This window comes from Artemia franciscana, chromosome 18, assembly GCF_032884065.1.
Source record: "Artemia franciscana chromosome 18, ASM3288406v1, whole genome shotgun sequence".
In the NCBI taxonomy this organism is placed as follows: domain Eukaryota; kingdom Metazoa; phylum Arthropoda; class Branchiopoda; order Anostraca; family Artemiidae; genus Artemia; species Artemia franciscana.
This window is the reverse complement of record NC_088880.1, coordinates 14,184,297-14,203,396: the sequence shown is the minus strand read 5'-3', so window position 1 is coordinate 14,203,396 and position 19,100 is coordinate 14,184,297. Positions and strand designations below refer to the sequence as shown.

General features: G+C 34.9%; 1 protein-coding gene across 1 annotated transcript; it reads left to right on the top strand.

Moving 5' to 3' along the window:
- Nucleotides 1-2,227: 2,227 nt before the first annotated feature.
- Nucleotides 2,228-18,461, top strand: LOC136038384 (U3 small nucleolar RNA-associated protein 18 homolog). The gene is made up of 4 exons (XM_065721454.1): nt 2,228-2,487; nt 9,707-9,893; nt 14,709-14,894; nt 18,363-18,461. The coding sequence occupies exons 1-4, from the start codon at nt 2,261-2,263 to the stop codon at nt 18,459-18,461; spliced, it is 699 nt and encodes a 232-aa protein (XP_065577526.1). The 5' UTR covers nt 2,228-2,260.
- The last annotated feature ends 639 nt before the right edge of the window (nt 18,462-19,100 follow it).

The window sequence follows — 19,100 nt, the reverse complement described above, 5'->3', positions numbered from 1 at the left end:
AGAAATTGATCATAATGTGTCAAAATACTAAAAAATAATTTGAACCTTATAAAATATAGGCTACATATAAGAAAATTAAAAGGGCCATTAAAAACAGAGGAAGGAATGAAGACGAGCAACCATATACAAAACTTGGGCAAAACCTGTGCAAGTTGTAAAAACACAGAAACTAGCAGGATATTTGCTAATTTCTTCTGTAATGCAAAGGCAGTAATTTTTCCACATCTGGATGTATAGCAGTGAACAGGAACAAGGTAGGAACATGCTGAAAAACAGCCCAAGGCCAGCAGAATCTATTGGAGATTGTCATAAAGTAAATCTGCAAGAAGAACTACGCAAAGAAGAAGAGTACCTACCTGAGCTTTCCATGAGAAAACTGCTGCAGACATGGTGACAGATTGCCTAGAAAAGCAAAATGTGCTAAATAAAGATTACTTTTACCCAAAATACAATCCAGAAGAGCTATTCCAGCATTATTAAAAAGATCAAAGAAAGGGTATAGCCAAGGGAGAAGAAAAGTAGTCTTCATTGCCCTATTTTGGGCTCTTTAAAGTGAACACAGAAGAGATTTGTTAGTACTACCCCAGACAGAGTAGCAATAAGAGAGGGAAGGAAAAATAAAATCATGATAAAGAGAAAGCATAACATTTGGGGGAAGAAATGAGTTAATGCAGAGCAACATTGAAGACTGGTGGAGGATGAGGGAATGGGTTTCCCTCATCCAAAATCTTTTCTTTCTCAAAAAGAAAGAAAACTGTCAAGATACACACCAACAAAATTCACCATAGCAGCTTGCAGTAGCATCCTGTGGGTACCACCAGGGGGTGTTGGCAGAGGTTTGTTGCACAGGTCATTCATAGATTGTCATGTAATACATGCGTTAACACTATCTACATAGTCCATGACTTGGAGTTCTAGACCTGCATCAGGGTAGGAGGACATGCCTCTGTTCTTTCCTGGTTTTGTCTTGGTACAAAAGTCACAGATCCTAAGATTTTGTTCACAAGAAATTATTCTACTCTTAAGCTTTGTAGTAAGTGCTGTATCTTTTAGGCTCTGTTTGTTGTCTTAAAGGACAATTAAGTAAATAAATGTGTTATTGCCATATTCTGGGCAGGATCACGGGCCTGGTTTTTTTGCTTTTTCCAGTTGACATTGTTTATGAGACCAAAATTGATTTCATACTTTTCGGATAAGAGCTACTTGAGTGTGTTAATGTCCAACTGGAAATGTTGATACATATGCAATAATATTGCTTGTTCTTAATTCTTTGTCTTTTCCAGCATAGATGATCTGGTGTATTTCAGATTCTAATGACTGCTGAAAGTTAGTATTAAGTGCTAAAAGCTTACTTGCAAAATTTTCTTTGTTTCTTCTGTGCTACTTTTTGAGGATAGGGTTAGGCTTAATCCATGCTGTTTGTATTGGATAGAACCTAGCTCAGATCAAAGTACACTCTCAGTTTGCACAATTGTATTTGACAGAATAGTGTGAAGGCTTTGTACTGCTTATGTAATCACTGACATAATAGCTTAGATAATTGCTACAGAGTGAAGTTAAGTAATAAATTTAGGAGTGAATTTATACTATTTGAGACAATGGATCTTGTTTATTTTCCCTAGAAGGTTGTTCTTTGGGTAAGATACTGTCAAATAGTCATTACACATTCATGACCCATATCCATCACAAAGTCATGCTTTTCTGTTCTCCCTGCAGAACAGGCATCTATGAATCTTTTTCAGGGGCTCTCCCTTGGATGCTTTGATTTTTGTGGCGTTTCAGGTGCACTGTTATTCTGTGTTTTTTAAGGGATTTTTACTTTGCAAGTAGGGTAATCTCCAAGCTCAGCATCTCATGACAGAATGATTAATTCAATTTGATTTACGCAATTTACGATACACAGTATAATCTAAAGCGTATTTATTACAAAATAGGATTAAATTAGATTGTACCTAGTTATCTAACTCTAACATGTTATTTGTTCAAACGCCAGTAAATCTTTAAGTGTGTCTGCGTGAAAGGATAAAGTGAGGAATTTCAGCCAAAGCTAGCTGCTATGTTTTTACGTTAGGCCTGCCGTAAACGACCTCATGTTTACCTCTGTGAAAATGCATTCAAGTTTTTTGAGTCCAACCTGTAGTAACTATTTTAGGATGCCTAGATATCGAACAGAGCTTTCAATTTTCTATGTTTTTTTACCTAACACATTCCTGTCAATTAAAAATTTAAGTTACGATTTCATTTCAGGAAACAGAATAAAATGGCAGATCGTAGAAAGCTTCCAATTTTATCAGGAATAAATTCAAAGAATTTTGAATCTGAAGAAAGGAAACTCACTCAACAACTATTTGGAACAATCCATTTCCAAAATGAAGAAGACCATATAGAACCAGAGATAGTTGAAAAAGAAGAATATGTTGAAACAGCAGAGAAGAAACCACTGAAGAGAAAGCCAGTTTGGATTGATGAGGATGACCTTGATATTAAGTAATATGTTTTCAAAGCTGATGTATTTTTCTTAAATAGGCTGCACATAGGCCCTCATCTTCCAGCTATTATTGGTCCAAAGTATACATCTCCTCTGTAAAATTAAAAAAAAAAAAAATGACAGAAAGTGCACTCAACTGCTGTTGACTCCCCACCTCTCAGGAAAAATATTTTATCCCTACCTTCAAATCTAACCATACCTGTATGGTAAATCTACACATTTATGGCATGGAATGACTTTTTCTCTTCCCATATGAATGGCCCAAAGGATCCTGTCGAAATAGCCTAAAACTCTTGATCAAAATCTTACTCTTTGGGATATATTAATGACCCTCCCCCCCTGTTCTTTAATTGTTCAAGTTTTGGACAAAATTTGTGGTTATTTTGAATTTGTTTTTAATAAATTACTTATGAGTTCTGTCAAAATTATGAATAAAATTAATCCTTGTGCTGGGTTTAAAAAAAAGTGTAAACATCTTCACAACCCCCAGAGTATTTTTCATTAACCATATAAAAACCCTTAAAGTCTTGGGTGACCCAATAGTCAAATCAATTCACTAATTATATTCTAATAGCCTACTTAGCAATATATTTGTCATTCCATCATGTTCCACTTTGCTTCATACCATTTATGAGTTTGCACAGTTTGCCCCATCTGCAAATGTATTGGTAGATTTCTGAAAAAAAAACCCCTGAAAATGAAACAACTCTAATCAGGCTTGTTGGTAAAACTATTCTAATATTTAAGAACAAAGTGCTATATGGAATTAATAAACACATAATTTTGTAGGGGACCCACAGGTATTTAAAGGAGTATCAGATGATAGAAAAAAGGACAAAAACTCGAGAATTTAAACATAATGCCCTGGAGAAAGACAATGCAAAAATTTTGAATTTGTCATCATACTTATTTGTAGGTTTGTAGATTTCTAATCTTACTTTATTTTTTCAGCCCAACAATTTGTTCATCTCTATAGTCACTGCTAGTTAGTCCAGGGCTGCAACAACGTGTCTAAAATTCATTGAAGGCCCCTGTTGGTCCTAAAAATTGACTTTAGGTCTCCAAGGTCTCATTTTTTTTGCTTCAACCTAAAGATTGCGATGTTTTTTTTTTATATTTTGTCCTAAATTTGGATTCTTGGAATTTATTTTTGCTTGTGCAAGGCAAAAGTTTTTTTTATAGGTTACAGCATTACCTTGGAACCCTTTACCTCTGGAGTTAATAGGCTAGTAGGCCTTATGATTCAGTTGCTTTTTATTAGGCAAAAATTTTGCATCTTCTGTCTTAGCTCCCTTTTGTTGAAAATAAAGAGACAAGAAAAGTGCTATAAATTGCTATCTCGATTGGCTTCTTCAAAGCCAATCGAGAGATTGGCCTTGAAGGAAAGTATAAAACACTAAAGACACCATAAATGGTTCCCTGGCTTATGGTATTTTATTCCGCCACTAGCGCTTTCAAAATACTAGACACGTGTAGAGAAAAACAAAAAATTTTGATGTACCCTTAATCAACTTTCTACAACCATCAGTAGTCTGTTAGTTCTGGTAAGAAAAAAGGGACACATCAGAGCTGCCTATGCTAAAATACGCTTTTCTTTGGATTTTGAGACAGGCGACTGTAAGTATTTGTTTATGAGTTTTCGACCATTGCCGATTGAATGGTATACTTTTTGTTTCGAACTGATGTCATTTTTGAGGAGCTTCAAACTCTTCCGAAATTAAATATAAAAAAACAAGTGTTTTCAACTAAAAGTAAGGATCAACGTTAAAACTACAAACGAACAGTAATTATAAAATATATGAGGGGGGCTTCCCCTTCCTTAATCCTCGTTTTTTATGCCAAAGTTTGACTTTTTGTCACAATTCTTTAAGAAATAATGCTCAAACACAAGGGCCCGTAGGATTTGAATGAGAAGTATTTTTAAAGAACTTCAAGACTTTAGCATAAAGAGCGAGGTTTGAGGAAGGGACAGCCCTCTCCCTCTCATATACCGACTGATTTCTGTTCATTTCAAATTTTAATGTTACTCTTTACTTTCAGTTGAAAAAGCTTGTTTTTTTAATTATAAATCCGCCTCCCTCTTCGTGGAAATCCCCCCCACAATGGATTCCTCCTTGGAAAGTTTTACCCCTGTAGAATCCTCTCCCCCCTCTAACAATTCACCCCTTACGGAAAATTTCCTGCGGATGATTTCGCCTGGAAAATCCTCCTTACCTTGTTTCATTAAAAAAAATATAAATTATTTTATCAAATATTTGATAGTTTTTCAAATCACGCCAGAAATCCCCTCTTCCATGGAAAATTTCCGGAAACCCTCCCAAAGCAAAGTTTCTTCCGCGGAAAATTCCCCTATGGAGAACTTCTCCTGCGGAAAACTCCCCATGGGAGATTTATCCTGAGGAACTACCTCCTCCCGCGGAAAAATCTCCTAAACAAATCAAACCCCGTTGAAAATATCTCCCAGACAATTCCCCCGGAACATATCCACTTTAAAAATTGAGTCGCTAAAGAGAAAGCTAGACAAATAAAAAGAATTTCTTACGGGGAATTCTGGCAAATTCCTACCATGTAAAATTTCCCTTGGAGAATTCACCCCCGAAACTTCGCTCCCCAAGAAAAATCCCATGCATAAATTCCTCTACCCTAAAAAATGTCTCTATACATCCTAATAATATATACCACGTGTAAACAATGGACCAATTTCGTAACTTACAACCCTTTCCCAGAGGCTGTGGGAGTCATGTCATCCCTAGGGTCATGGCTATTGGACCTTCCAACTATGTTGAACAAAATGATTATATCAAAGTTTTAATCGGATGATTTTTGGAAAAAAAGGACGTGGGTGGGAGCTAGTTGCCTTCCTATATTTGTTGTCACTTAAAAACGGTACTAGAATTTCGAATTTCCATTTGAATAAGCGCTCTCCGGATCTTCTAAGATCATTGGTTCAATACGGTTCCCCTGGGAAAAAAAAAAAAAAAATAAAATAAACATGCATCCATGATCTATCTTCTGGCAAAAAATTCAAAATTCTGCATTTTTGCAGATTAGAGCTTTGAACCTCTACAACAAGGTTCTCTGATACGCTTAATCTGATGGTTTGATCTTCATTTAAATTTCTTAAATTTTTTAGGAGAGGGGGGTCCTCCTTTTTTGGAAAATCATGCAAATTTTCTCAGGCTCGTAGCTTTTGAAAGGTAAAATTAAACCTAATGAGTTGTATGTATTTGCAATCAGAATAAAACGCCAATTCTTTTGATATATCTATTGTTATCAAAATTTCCTTTTATAAAGCATTGGTTACTATTGCGCCGAGCCGCTCCCTACTTACTGTCAATTGTTGCACAATCTGAATAACAATTACCATTCCTGAATAAATTGAGTTTTTACAGGAAGAGGGGTTGCAGCTTGGAAATGTTGTCCCCTCGACTAGGAAATGTTTAAATGCGCGTGTGCGCAAAAAAAAAGAAAAAAAAATATTCTCGTTTCGACGAAAAGATCGAATTGTTGTAAGGACCACTTCAATATTATTGATTAAAAAGGATCAAGAATGCATTAAATGGTTAGCATTAAACTAGTTTTATCGAATCCAGCATGTTTGGATGATTTCAATCAACCTTAGACAATTTTTAAAGCTATTTCTTATCTTCCTTTAACCTCTTCTATTTTCGTTGAATGAAAATAACTTTCACTGGCACTGGAATCCTTTAACCTATTTGAAATTTTTCAACTTCGACTTTGATAGGAATTCCAGGCAGGGGGGATATTGGAAATCTTGTCAACCAGACGAGAATTCCTGTCCGAATAAAAGCTGTACAGGTGTCAACTTGGAATTTTGGAACAAATGATTTAAATTATTTTTAAATGTTCGGTTACTATGGGCCGAAGGCCGCTTTTTCTAGGTTGCAGCTATCGCTGCAAGCATGATTTTGAATATATGTGAAAATAATCCATATTTTTCTAATAACGAATATTTTTTGTAAACAGAGGGTTTTTTGGTTTAAAAAAATTTCAGTTGTGATAAGAATGGGGACATGGACACCAAATGAAAGAGTGTTGAAAAGCCGTCCCTGGAGACCTTGTCTGAGACCTGGTTTTTAGTGTATTATCCACAGCTCATGAGTTGTCTGCAGTAAGGGATCCCACGCCTCGCTGCAGCATACCTGAATTTCTGATCGCAAGAAGAATGTAGACTTAAAACTAAAGACAAAGTAGAAAATGTACGTCTTTCATATACGCCATGGAGAGTAGTGAACCGGCAAAATTGTCTAAGCGTATGGGCGCTTATGTAGTCTGGGACGAAAGAACAGTATCAGAAATCACAATGACACTAAAAATGATCGAATCTAACTATTTGGTGAACTTTGCTGACCGAATAGCAGTCATCTTTAGAAAAATGTTCAATTACACAGTGGTCAAAATTTTTTCCTATGTGTGAAGCAAATTTGTATATTTGTTAATCGAAGCTCTCAAACCCTAGTTTTGGAAGATTAACCGTGACGAACTTGGCAGTAGTTAAGATGTGGTCGAGATTGACGAAACTGCAAATGCAGAAAGTAGGAAACAGCTTCAAATGACAATATGATTTGGGTCTGAAAAGACGAAACGGGTTGTATTAAGTCATCTGGAAATGGTCTTTATTGGTTGAGCTAGAGTCAGGAATAGTCAGAACAGTCGATGAGAGCGGGTTTTTAACCTATGAACCGCTTGCGCCAAGTTGTGATGGCCCGAATGTTAACAAACAACTTTTTAGACCGATCGATAGGGAAAAACGTAAATTTAAAAATGGCATTGTTTCCTTGATACTGGTACCTGCAAGATTCATATTGGTTCAGAATGCTTTTCAGAATAGTTTGCAGGACACCAGCGAGACTTGCGGCGATCTAATTATCAAAGTGTAATGATTTTTTAAAGACTTTAAAAGCTAGAAGACTATCGGAAGATCTAGAATAAAATTAACGTCACCAGGGCAAGCTTTGTGGAAAAAAAGCCAGATGGTTGTGTTGCTGCAAAAGTGGCGAAACAGCGCCCAGCTGTTTTCGTGTATTTCCCGTCTATACACAAAAGAAAAACCTTAGTCCTGTGAAATCAAACGCATAAAAAGAGACCATCCGACCGATCAAGCAACCCACCATAAAAGCAGGGTGTCATTTTTGTTGACAGCCTCAACCTTTTCACTCGTTTTCTATTGTCAAAATTCAACAGGGAGAGCCACTAATGTACAAAATCCTTGCAGAGTTAGACGTTTTAGTTTTAACTTTGGTTGAGGGAGCGTTAAAATCTGAAGTGACCAAAAATCTGAGGCGTGAACTAAACCTTCTGTCATTCGAAGGTGAAATAATCTTTTGCTCGCGCTGCAAACATTTGTGAGTAAATAGGTTGTTGACTTGTCTCCTGTTAATAGGCTAGTTAACGAAACGATCATTTATGCTGTGTAATTGAAAGCAATACTTTTCGTCGGCAATATATGTTCTGGAAGAGAATCTAAGGAGATGCTTTGTGCAGTCAAAAACTTCTACTATCCTGAACTCCAATAAGGTTTTTAAATCAGTTTCTACTCAGTGTGCATTATATGCTGCCAGGAATTCATCCATTTCAACACAAAAGCACTTTCTAGTAGAGGAATTCAAGCTATTCAAGTTATCCAGACTTTCACCAAAGTCAGAAAGGATTTAACAAGATGACAACAAAATCATAAAAGGAGGAAAGTAGCCAAAATTGTCTGCAGTCGTAAAAAATGCTTTTGTGAATGAGCGAAGTTTGAATGTAAAAGTGTTAAGATGGATTAAGCATATCAGCAGGGTGTGCCCAAGATTTTCCTGTTGCTAAAGATCTGGTAAAAATGGCTAAGTTCATTAGAATGAGTTACGATTTGTACCTAGAGTGACAAAGAACATTTAAATAAATAAAAAAAAAAAAGAGAAGAACGGCAGTATTTCGAGACAGAAGAGCGGCTGAAGGAGCAGGGGCTAGCGGAAATCTGTTTGAAAAGATTGACGATAAACTCCAGAAAGATCTCGAAAAGAAAGAAAAAAGAAGCTTTTGATTCCAAGGTATGGCTGTCGAGGAGTTGTTGAAGAACCGACTGAAGAATGGCATCGTAATAAAGGAAATGATCGAGGTATAGCTGGCTCAGTCCATAATAGATTGGCCCCTGTCGATGCCCACTGAGCAAAAACAGAAAGCAGCTAATCTTGAAAGTGCTCAAAAGCAGATGGGGTTAAAGGAGCAGCTGCTTTTCACATCTGTGTTCCAAGTGAAGGCAGCGCAAAATGAAAAGAAGTAGGCTGTGTTCTGTAGTTTCTGCTTTTATTGTAATATTATTTTTGCATCTGTTTTACGAAAGCGGAAAGTATTTGTCCAAATAATAAAAAAAAAAAAACGAAAAGAAATCCGAAGAAACGGCCCCAGAAGGATTGCAATAGCTATGAAAGCACGTTCCTTCCATGACATGATGACTCTCTGTTGTCATCATGTCACCTGATGACACCTGGTCACTTTGAGACATGGTCAGTCTCATGGTATGAGCAAATCATTTTTCCAATTTTTGTGCTATGTGTGGAAAATGATAGACATTGGTTCGAAATTTCCGCTCGATGGGTTTTACTCTAGAAAAGAAAAAAAATGTGATTTTCGGCTGCATTCAGTGTGTTTCTTCCTCATAGCTTTCTGAAATCAAGTTTCGGGTCCGAAATGGTCTCTAGCAAGGTCTCGAAATCTGACGAAAAAAGTCTCTAATTTACGGACGTCAGAACTTCCAAATTCCCAAACGAAGTCCCAACTTGACGAAAAAACTGTTTAAGCAAAATATCATAGAGAAGCTATTATCCAATGCAAGTGGAGCATCTACAGTTGAAGTCAGAAAAAGTCCTTTGGTATTTGAGCGTGTAGATCTTCGCAGAATTATAAGATGGTGTGATATATTTTAGTACCATTCAGGCAAACATGAGCTAGATGACAGCCCCCTTTTCAGTATCATTGGGATCAATAAAAGTTCACAATCTAATGAGCTTGATTCAGCCATGAAAACAATTATCTTCAAAGCCAGACATGTTTCAGTTTTTTTTTTTTATTCTACCTTGATTCTGTTTTGTTTAATTTGTTTTCTGTCTTTTGTATTATCTGTTTTTATTATTTAATATTTTGTCATCATAAGATTTTTGCTGCTTGTTTTTTTACGATTTGGTCTTTGATTTGTTTCCTTTTTATTCTTTTTAGGCTTAAAGATGTGCCGGTAAAGCAAGAGAAAAGGGTAGACTCATCTGTTGACAAAGCAAGATGTAGTTCAAATGAGTCATACTCCACCTTTTTGAGGAAACAACATGCAAATGTTAGCTTTACTCCTGCTTGGGCTGATTTGGATCGTAAGCCTGTCGGTGAAGAAGATGATGATCCTCTCTTAAGAGTAAGTCTAGTTTTGTTGCTTCATCAGATTAGTTACGCTGAAATTACCCCCCCCCTCCCCCCCAAAAAAGGAAAAAAGTTACAAGCATGGTGAGGATGTTTATTTCAGTGAAGATCTGTATTCTTCAAAGGAGATAATTTCGAAAATTATGAAGGAATTTTAGAAGTTTTTTACAGGGGGGGGGGGGGGTCTTCTAGAAGCTCTTGGGAAAAGTTCTCTTTAAATGTTCACCGAACGTATTTGTCTTCTATTAGTTAGGTATTTTTTGATGGTCCATGTATCTATATTTGAAATGCAAAACCAAAAATACATAGTTTTCAAGCTTTGGAACGAAAAATTTTCCTCAGGGCAGCGAAATTTAAAAGTAACTTTTCGTTAACTACAATGGCCGTATATAATAATTGTAAAGTACCCTTATTGCCACAACGAATGAGTTTGGGTAGCACTGGCCTTGATCAAAATTCTTTGAACTAGGCTCTGTGATTTAAACTTTTTTTATTCTTTAAGATTTTTTTATTCTAGGTGCTTTTACTCTCTTCTACACAATTTAATAAACATACTTTGTCAGTTTCCCAATGCTCTAAGTTTTATTTGGACCCTTAATAAGTTTTAGTGGACCCTTAATAAGGGTCCACTTTCTTAGTATTGCAGATACACTGTCCGAAGCAATTTATTGAAACGATATTTACAAAATTTTGTAAAATTTGGCGTTGGCTAATTGTTTTCCTGAATTTCTAAAATACATGAATTTTTGAAGTGAAGTTGAAGTTTTTTAGATAATAAATTTAAGTACCTCTCGGGAAATATTTATTTGTCCTGTAATTTGGGTTAGTAATCATCCCTGAAATCGAGGAATATACAAGTAATGTGGTAAGAGCCTCTAAATTTGGATGCCCTGAATAGAGACGGTATTTACACCATAGTTTAATTGAAGAAAAAATTGCATAAATATGGGAAAACCCCAATTCGACCTGACCGACCTGATCCTACTCAGAGAAATATCTTCTTGAGGCTCTTGCTTTCGGTTGAGGAATGTAACTTGGAATGTTTTGCGTTCAATTTAATGCTAAGTTTTGCATACACATATCTTAGCTAGAAGATGAAATCATAAATGCGTAGATAGTATGGATCAAGTTCAGAATTTTACCAATATAACCAACTAATGACAGATCTAGGCCATTAAGGATGAAAGAATAGGGAAGGCTGACCTTGGACGGCACCCGAAATGTTAACTTAACTCAGTAATGAGAACACATTTCTCAGAGGGTTCTCATATAAGAGTGGCTTACTTTTTCCTGTATGAAGCAGCCTAACGTCGTGAGTAAGTGATTCTAATGCTTTACGTACAACATAGCCCACAAGCACGATAATTTCAAATGTCGCACCGATGTTAATCATAGCGTTGCTGACTTGGGACAGCACTTGGGCGTGACTAGTACAAGGTTTGAATCTGAATTGGGAAGGTGGAATTAGGATGATCTGTCAAAAGCAGTTTGACCAGCTTGCAGAAAGTAGTAGTTTCCGCTATAGGGCTAAACAACGAGCCTTGGGTGTCAACCTTGGCTATCATAGATTAGGACGCACCTCTCCAGTCGAGAAAGAAGAAGGTATAGTCCATTGGATTGTAATCATTTACGTCAGCGGAGAAATAGCTGAGCAGTTGCTCAAAATAATTGAAAATATGGAGTGGATTCAATGTGGCGATGCCAGAGAAGTTTTACGTTTCTGCTTAACATAGTTCATACGACGTAATTTTTAGGCACAACAAAATTATTAGGATTCAAGCTTGATAAGAAAATATCCAGACTATCTAGACCAACAGATTGACATATTCTGACTACTGGGTGGCATCCGGCTGGGAAAGTTCAGGTGAAATATGAATTTTGTACCCAGTATGGGATATCTTTGGCAGATGAATGCGCCCTAGAAGGGCCCTCGTCATCTTCCTTCTGAAACAAGTTTAGGATTGGGAAGCTTGCATTGACTTGGTTTGATTTTCTTTCTCTATAAAAAGAAAGAATAAAACAGCACTTGAAGTAAGGAAAATGGCATAAAAGACACGGAGTCTAATTGCAAGAAATGTTAGAAAAAAAAGTTAGGAAGAAAAAAAAGTTAGAATGAAAAATTTTCTTGACCCTTTGTAACGCTCTATCGTAGACATAACGCATTAGTGTAGTACGTTTTTTGTTTTGCTTTATGACAGTCATTCAACTTCTTATTTTGATGCGACCTTAATTGGTTCTAAACTGCCGTTTACACAGGCTAGTGTAATCTCCGTCTTCTTAGGTGTGTCTCATGCTGTAAATATTTTACCACCCTTCATAATTTTTTACAAAAGAAAAATAAAATAGCTGCGTTGTTTATAAGTCGTATTTCTTAATTATGAAACGCAAAGATGTGAGTGTCTCGTCAGTATTTCAACATGGAAAAAGGGGATGAAGGATTTTAATTTTTCCCCTTGACGCCAAGACAAAATGTTTTGGGATAAATTTCAACTTATTGGTGAATCTTCTACTCTCTTATCAACCAGATAGCGGCGATTTTTGGGGGTTTTTAAAGGATTTGTGTTACATTTCCGTCGTTTTGACAGGCTTAAAATTAATCATAAGGGGTAGGTTTTTAATGTTCAAGACTATATTTTTTTTAGTTTTAAAAAAATTCCTCTGCTTCTTTTTTGGAATCTAGTGAAAAGTATTTCAAAACTAACTAAAAGTCGGTGAAAAAATTGGGTTGAAACGAAGCAAAGCTCGAGTGCTTTAGGTTTAGTTTACTTTCCTTGTACTGACTTGGATATTATGATGTTCTATTAAAAGAATTTTTCATTCCGATTTTATGTGATTAATGGAAATGTATCTTATTTTTCTCTTTATCTGGGTGTAGAAGTTTTATCAACTTTGGGATTAAGAATAAAAAACAATTTTGCATTACAAAATGTCTTTAAAAAGTGAGAGACACCCCTGAAAATTTCTAATATTGCCGGTACCTCATAAAATATGCATATTTTCCATCAGTGTCAAAAGAAAAATCTTTTTCGTCATGTTAAACCAAAATAAGTCAAAATTGACAAAGTCAAAGTCGAAAAAAAAACCAGATTGCATAACTTCAAGATAAAAATTTTATTTTACACATCCTAACTTGTTGTATGCATATGTGTAATTTCTTTGACTATTGCTGTCTTTTTATAATTAAGTTTTGGAAAATAAAACATAAAAAGCATGGGATAAAAAAAAAGAAAAATAAATCATATGTCTCGAGACCGTCTCTGGGAGCCTCTCTCAGGAGCAGAATGAAAGAGATAAACTCGAAAAAAAGGAAAACCTATGCAAAAAGCGTCTTTAGACTTCCACTAAACATCAGTTTTACAAAAAATTGAAACTAGGATCAATTGGGACGCAGCACAAACGATGTGTTCTAGCTAGTCCCAGACTATTAAGATCACAACGTTGAGGATGTTTTTTTATGTAAATATACATGATGACCGGTATTGATAAATAAACGAAACAAAAACCGACAACAACAAGGGAATATAATTATTCCCTTGTATATTTTCCTTGATATTTCCTTTATAATTATTCCTTGGAGGAAATACAAGGCTCCCTCTAACATTTGAATTCGTCTTGATTCGCCAATCTTGCCGTACTAAATTTCCTTGGCACTAGGCAAGCTTTTAAAGCCTCACTTTTTTTTAAGTTGGATTCGCCTTTTGATTTTGAGGATGGATATAAAAATTTTGGAAATCTCTTTCCGTTTTTTGCCTACATTTAAATAATTTTTTTCAACTCTTAGAGTTGACATCTACCGTCATGTCTTTTAAAACATTAAAGTTCACGATAATGCTGGAGACGGTATTGGTGGGGTGTTTCTGACCGTTATTATCTGAAAAATATAGCTAATATCAAGAATTCAAATTTTCTAGGAATCGAGGGAAAATGTAATTATACATTAAATGCGTGTTGCATTATTTAGACTTAGACTTAATTTTTCCTGCTCTTGGAGATGTATAAGGTAGGGGACATGGACCAACGCTCCGGAAGGTCTTGGGTTGAAGAATGCGCGTCTAAATAAAAGATTTCATTTCAATATGTAAGGATTTCACACTAAAAGACATTATTTATTCTGTCATTACTACGTATTGTTCTTGCGTCACTTTGACTGGAATTGTGTACATTTTCCTATCATTATAAGGAGCATTCCAGACCCTTTTAGGACAAGTATAAGTCTCTTAGATGTGTTTCTTCATTATTTTTTCTCTTTGATATGTATTTATTTTACATATCGATACCTTTTTGTTATAAAATATCGGACGGACGGCTGCAAGGTTTTTTTTGCTCTTATGAAAATTTACAATTACGTATATACTTCCTTTTGATACCCGGCTCACGATATGCAGTGTCCCATCGTGTCATGTTTTCTTCTTCTTCTTGCTTTCTTCTTTTTTTATTTCTATTGGTAAACGATTCCAAACATGAGGCCGAAATGTTCAATGTGTTAGTTTATTTTGCTCACTGTGATTAAAAGTTTTACCCGTTACTCATATAATTCTATATATATTTTTTTTTAGATGGAAAGGCAGTGTGGTCCAAGGAGTTATTTGATCTACATTTATTCTATTTCTTCTTATGATTGTATTAATAATAATGAAAAGCACTACTGAGTTTTATTTGTTATTTTTCTGGAAAGCATCTGGGAAGAGGTTGTTTTTTCTAGTTCTTCTTCCATCTTTTTTAATGTTTGATGTATTGTTGTATTCCTTCCTTTTTATTTTTAAAGAAAAAAAGTAATGTTGCATTAATTGTTTTTCTTCTTCTTTTTTAGTCTGTAGGTGATTATTTATCAGACAAGACTATAGCTCTACCAAAGGGAGTTTTAGGATATACTAGAATGACTGATATCAACAAAGAAACTCGTTCAGAAGGGTCGAAGATTATTTCCTTGGAATTCCATAAGTCAGAACCAGTTGCACTTGTTGGTGGAAATCATGGTATAGTAACCCTGTTTAAGGTCAGTATTTTTTTTTTATAAATTCCTCTTTTATATTTTAATTTTCATAAGCTTTGTTATTCATCGTAGCAAAAAGAAAGTAAATCAATGAGGATGCAATAAATTTCAGATTGACAAATATGTCTCATTGTGTACAGTAACATATTGATAGCTTGGTATATATATATATATATATATATATATATATATATATATATATATATATATATATATATATATATATATATATATATATATATATATATATATATACATATATATATATATATATATATATATATATACATATATTCATGCAAATTCCTCCCCCCAGAAAGTTCTCCTCCCACGGAAATCCTTGCCGGATCTCAAGATAAAGGAAATTGGGGGGGAGTATTTCAGTGTCATCTGTTTGATGATGACTGGTTAGATTCGATTTTTTTTTTAGGTTAGTTTGGGCTAAGTTAGGTTTTCAACCCATTTCTGATATTTATCCAAATTTAACCTAACTTAATCAAACCTAAACTATCATTAAACATAACTTTAACTTTTTTCGTCATAGCTTGCGTAAAACGGAAAAAGCTGACTCGCAAAGCTAACTGAATCCAAGCAGAGAAAAAGGAATTTAGGACATTCATCGGTGAATTTCGATATTAACCAGATTTCGGACATTTACGGTAACATACAATGTTAACTGATTTCTGATTACTTTGTTCATTGTAATTGGGAGCTCAAGGGTTCTGTATAGGTACGTCTCTGTTCAAGGGTGCTCACATGATGGGGACCGGGATAGTTTCAACCTAATAGAAGACCAAAAACTATACATATTTTCAATCTATATAATTGGAAACCTCCCTCTCCATCCACACTGAATAGCTTAGTAAAAATATTATCATAAATTATCCCACAAAAATTCGAAAATTCAAATTTTGCCTAGAAATTTTAACTATAATTCTATATTTTCGTTCATTGGCAAAAAAGCACTAAAGCCTTGTGGATAAAAGAAAAGACAAAGAATAAGCAGAAATTTGGTACATTTTAAGCCCACATCTTTTTTCCTTTCTTCTATGGCGCCTTATATCCTCGTGCAACTGTTGATAGATATATGATATCCCTAGTCTTCTCGTACCTACTTGAAAGAGATCCTTTATTCTTAACTGGAATTAGTATCTTTCTAATTTTCTTTTTTATTAGTAAATGTGAAGAGCCTGATGATATTCAATTTTCTTTGTTATTCCGTGAACAAGGTTTCTTTCTTTCTTCCAAAAGAAAAAAACATTGCGTTTTTTTTTTACTAACTGCTGTTTAGTAGATGTTGTCAAAGTGGATAAATGACCGGTTACCCCCATTACCTCCCATTACCCCCATCTATTAACTTCAATGTATATTAATGCGCAAGGCTCCATGGCTAGGAAAGACGGCAGGGATGAATAAGAAAGTTCTTCATAAAATACTTGTATGTGCGATAAATGAGAATAAAATGTGAAGGCTTTCCATTATTACTTAATTTAGTCCAAGTATTGTTATTGCATTTAACCACTATGTTGGTACCAGACCCTTTTGCTCTTGAAAATATTACCTGATATTTTGTTTTAGGATATATATTACTCCTCTAGTCCTGTTTAAAAGAGTACAAAAGCAGAAATCCATTCTTTATTATTGGCGTTTACAAGAAAGAGCTGAAGAATTAGCAGAAATATGAAATATTTTCAGTATAAATGTCTTCCTGTCTCTACGGTGCCTTTTCTCATTTATTTTTTATTCTTTTATTTGACCTTCCTGTTGCTGTTGCGAGATGTATAATGCATCTAATCTTTTCATACAGGAAAATGAACTGTATTTTGTAAGAAATAACGGTCCTACTAACTTTCTTTTTTATTTGTATATGTGGAGGTCAAAGGAAATGGAATTGGGTTTTTTATTCAAAGAACGAAGCATCTTTTTACCCTCCATTTCAGAAGCAAAAACTTCACTATATTCTTTATTGGCTTCCTAGGCGTGTTATTAAAGTGCAGTCGAGAACAAGGAAACTTTTTGTTAAAACCATAGAAGCATTAATCTATAATAATAATAATAATAATTTATTCCAGAAAAAGCCCGTGGGCCATAGGAAAATTACATAACAAAAAACAAACAACGAATTAACTAAATTAAATTAATACTATTTAAAGAAAACGCTCCCGATGTGCCGCTGCAATCCTTACAAATCTTGCTATCCTTTTAATACTCAGGAAATTTGTCTCTTTCATTCTATCTACCATCCATATCTCATTGAATTTTTCTTTACCATACATCTCTCGCCTCCAATCATTCAATTCGACACATTCGCACAAAAAATGTTTTAAACTTTCATCCTGAGATCCACACATAGGACAAGCAAAAGATTCTACCTTCTCCCCTGTTCTCCCTTGATACTTTCTTTTCTCCCCAATCAAAAATCCATTTCCCCTCCAATCCAAATAAGCCTTCAAATCCTCTCTACTTAGATAACTTCGAAGAACACACTGCCTTTCCATGACGAAAGTAAAACAGTTCAAAATAGGGATGAAACCTTTTTATTGACAGAGAGCAGATATGAAATTTAACTGGATATTTCGAACACATATACAGTGTTCTGTTCACTGTTTTGTATCTGTTCACTGTCAATAAAAAGGTTTCATCTCTATTTTGAACTGTTTTACTTTCCTCTCTACTTAACCCAGCCTTCCAAAATACCTCCTCCCCCAACTACCCTTTATCTGTCTATACAATTTGAACGACCCTGAACGATCCATTAGACCACCGACAGAAAGTGTGTTGGTAAGCTCTTTGTGTGTTTCCGCCTTGCCACCAGGAAAGCAGGAAAGGTAAGATGTTCAAAGCAGGCCAAAATAGTTATCTTAGTCTGCTTTTTTATGACCATTGATTGCCACTATTTCTTGTTGGATGCCTAAGGGCGGTTTATCTGTTCGTATATTGCAATTGTTATCTGGTATCTATTCAGGTATTAAAACTGTGGCAGAAGCATATCTTTATGGCAAAAAGAATAATAAGGAAGTCAAAATTTCTTTTGAATATTGTTAATGTTGTTATCCTTGTTTTTATCCTTAGTATTCTTGTTATCCCTGTATTTCGATATCTTGTTTCAAGACTAGCTTGCTCTTAGAAATGTTACCTAATACTTTACTTAATGTTATTTTTAACTCCTTTAGAACAATTTTTTACTCTCTTTTCATAGTGTTTGCAGGAAAATGCTAAAGAATTAGCAGAATCGTGAGATATTTTTCAACATCATATGTCTTGTTTTCGTTTCTCTAAGGTGCCTTTTCTCATATAATTTTTTTTTCTCCTTTCATTAGACTTTCCTGCTACTATTGTAAGATATGTAATGCACCTAATCTTTTCATACATGAAAATGAAGCTTTTTCTCCTAAGAAATTACTGTCTTGCTTGCTTTCCTTTTTATTTTTGAATGTAAAGGGTCTGATGAAATGGAATTTTGTTATTCAGAGAGATAAGCCTCCCTTTGGTCTTCATTTCAAAGGAAAAAATTTGAATGTTTTCGCTACTGGCTTCCTAGTGGTGTTGCTAAAGTGGACTCGGGAATAATGAAGTTCTTTGCAAAAACAAATACAAGCTAGCCAAAATAACAATGAAACTTTTGTGAGAATCGATTTTTTTTTTTCTGAAAACTGCTTACTCATTTAATTGGAAAGGGAATGGAGTGATTGGAGATGAAATACAAGGCATATAGTAAGTTGTACGAAAAATGTGATTCAACCCCGCTTTCAAGGGCTGTAATGAGAAAAAAGATGAGATAGCTGGGACACGTTCTGCGGATGAAGGATGACAGATTGCCAAAGATTGTCCTTGTCGGACAATTAAATTTAAAAACAAAAATTTTTCCACTGAAATTAAGGAGCAACATTCAAACTTAAAACGAACAGAAATTATTACGTATATGAGGGGTATTTTCCTATCCTCAGCACCTCGCTCTTCACGCTGAAGTTTTTCAGTACTTTCAAAAATTATTGTTCAAATTAAACGACCCTTGTGTTTTAGGAGCCATTTTTAAAGAACTGGGATAAAATTCAAACTTGAGCGTAAAGAGCGAGGTGTTGAGGAGGGGGAAACACCCTTCGTATACGTTATAATATCTGTTTATTTTAAGTCATAATGTTGCTTCTAACTTTCAGTTGAAAAAATGTTTTTTTCTTTTTTTATTTAATTTCTGATCGTTTGCTAAAT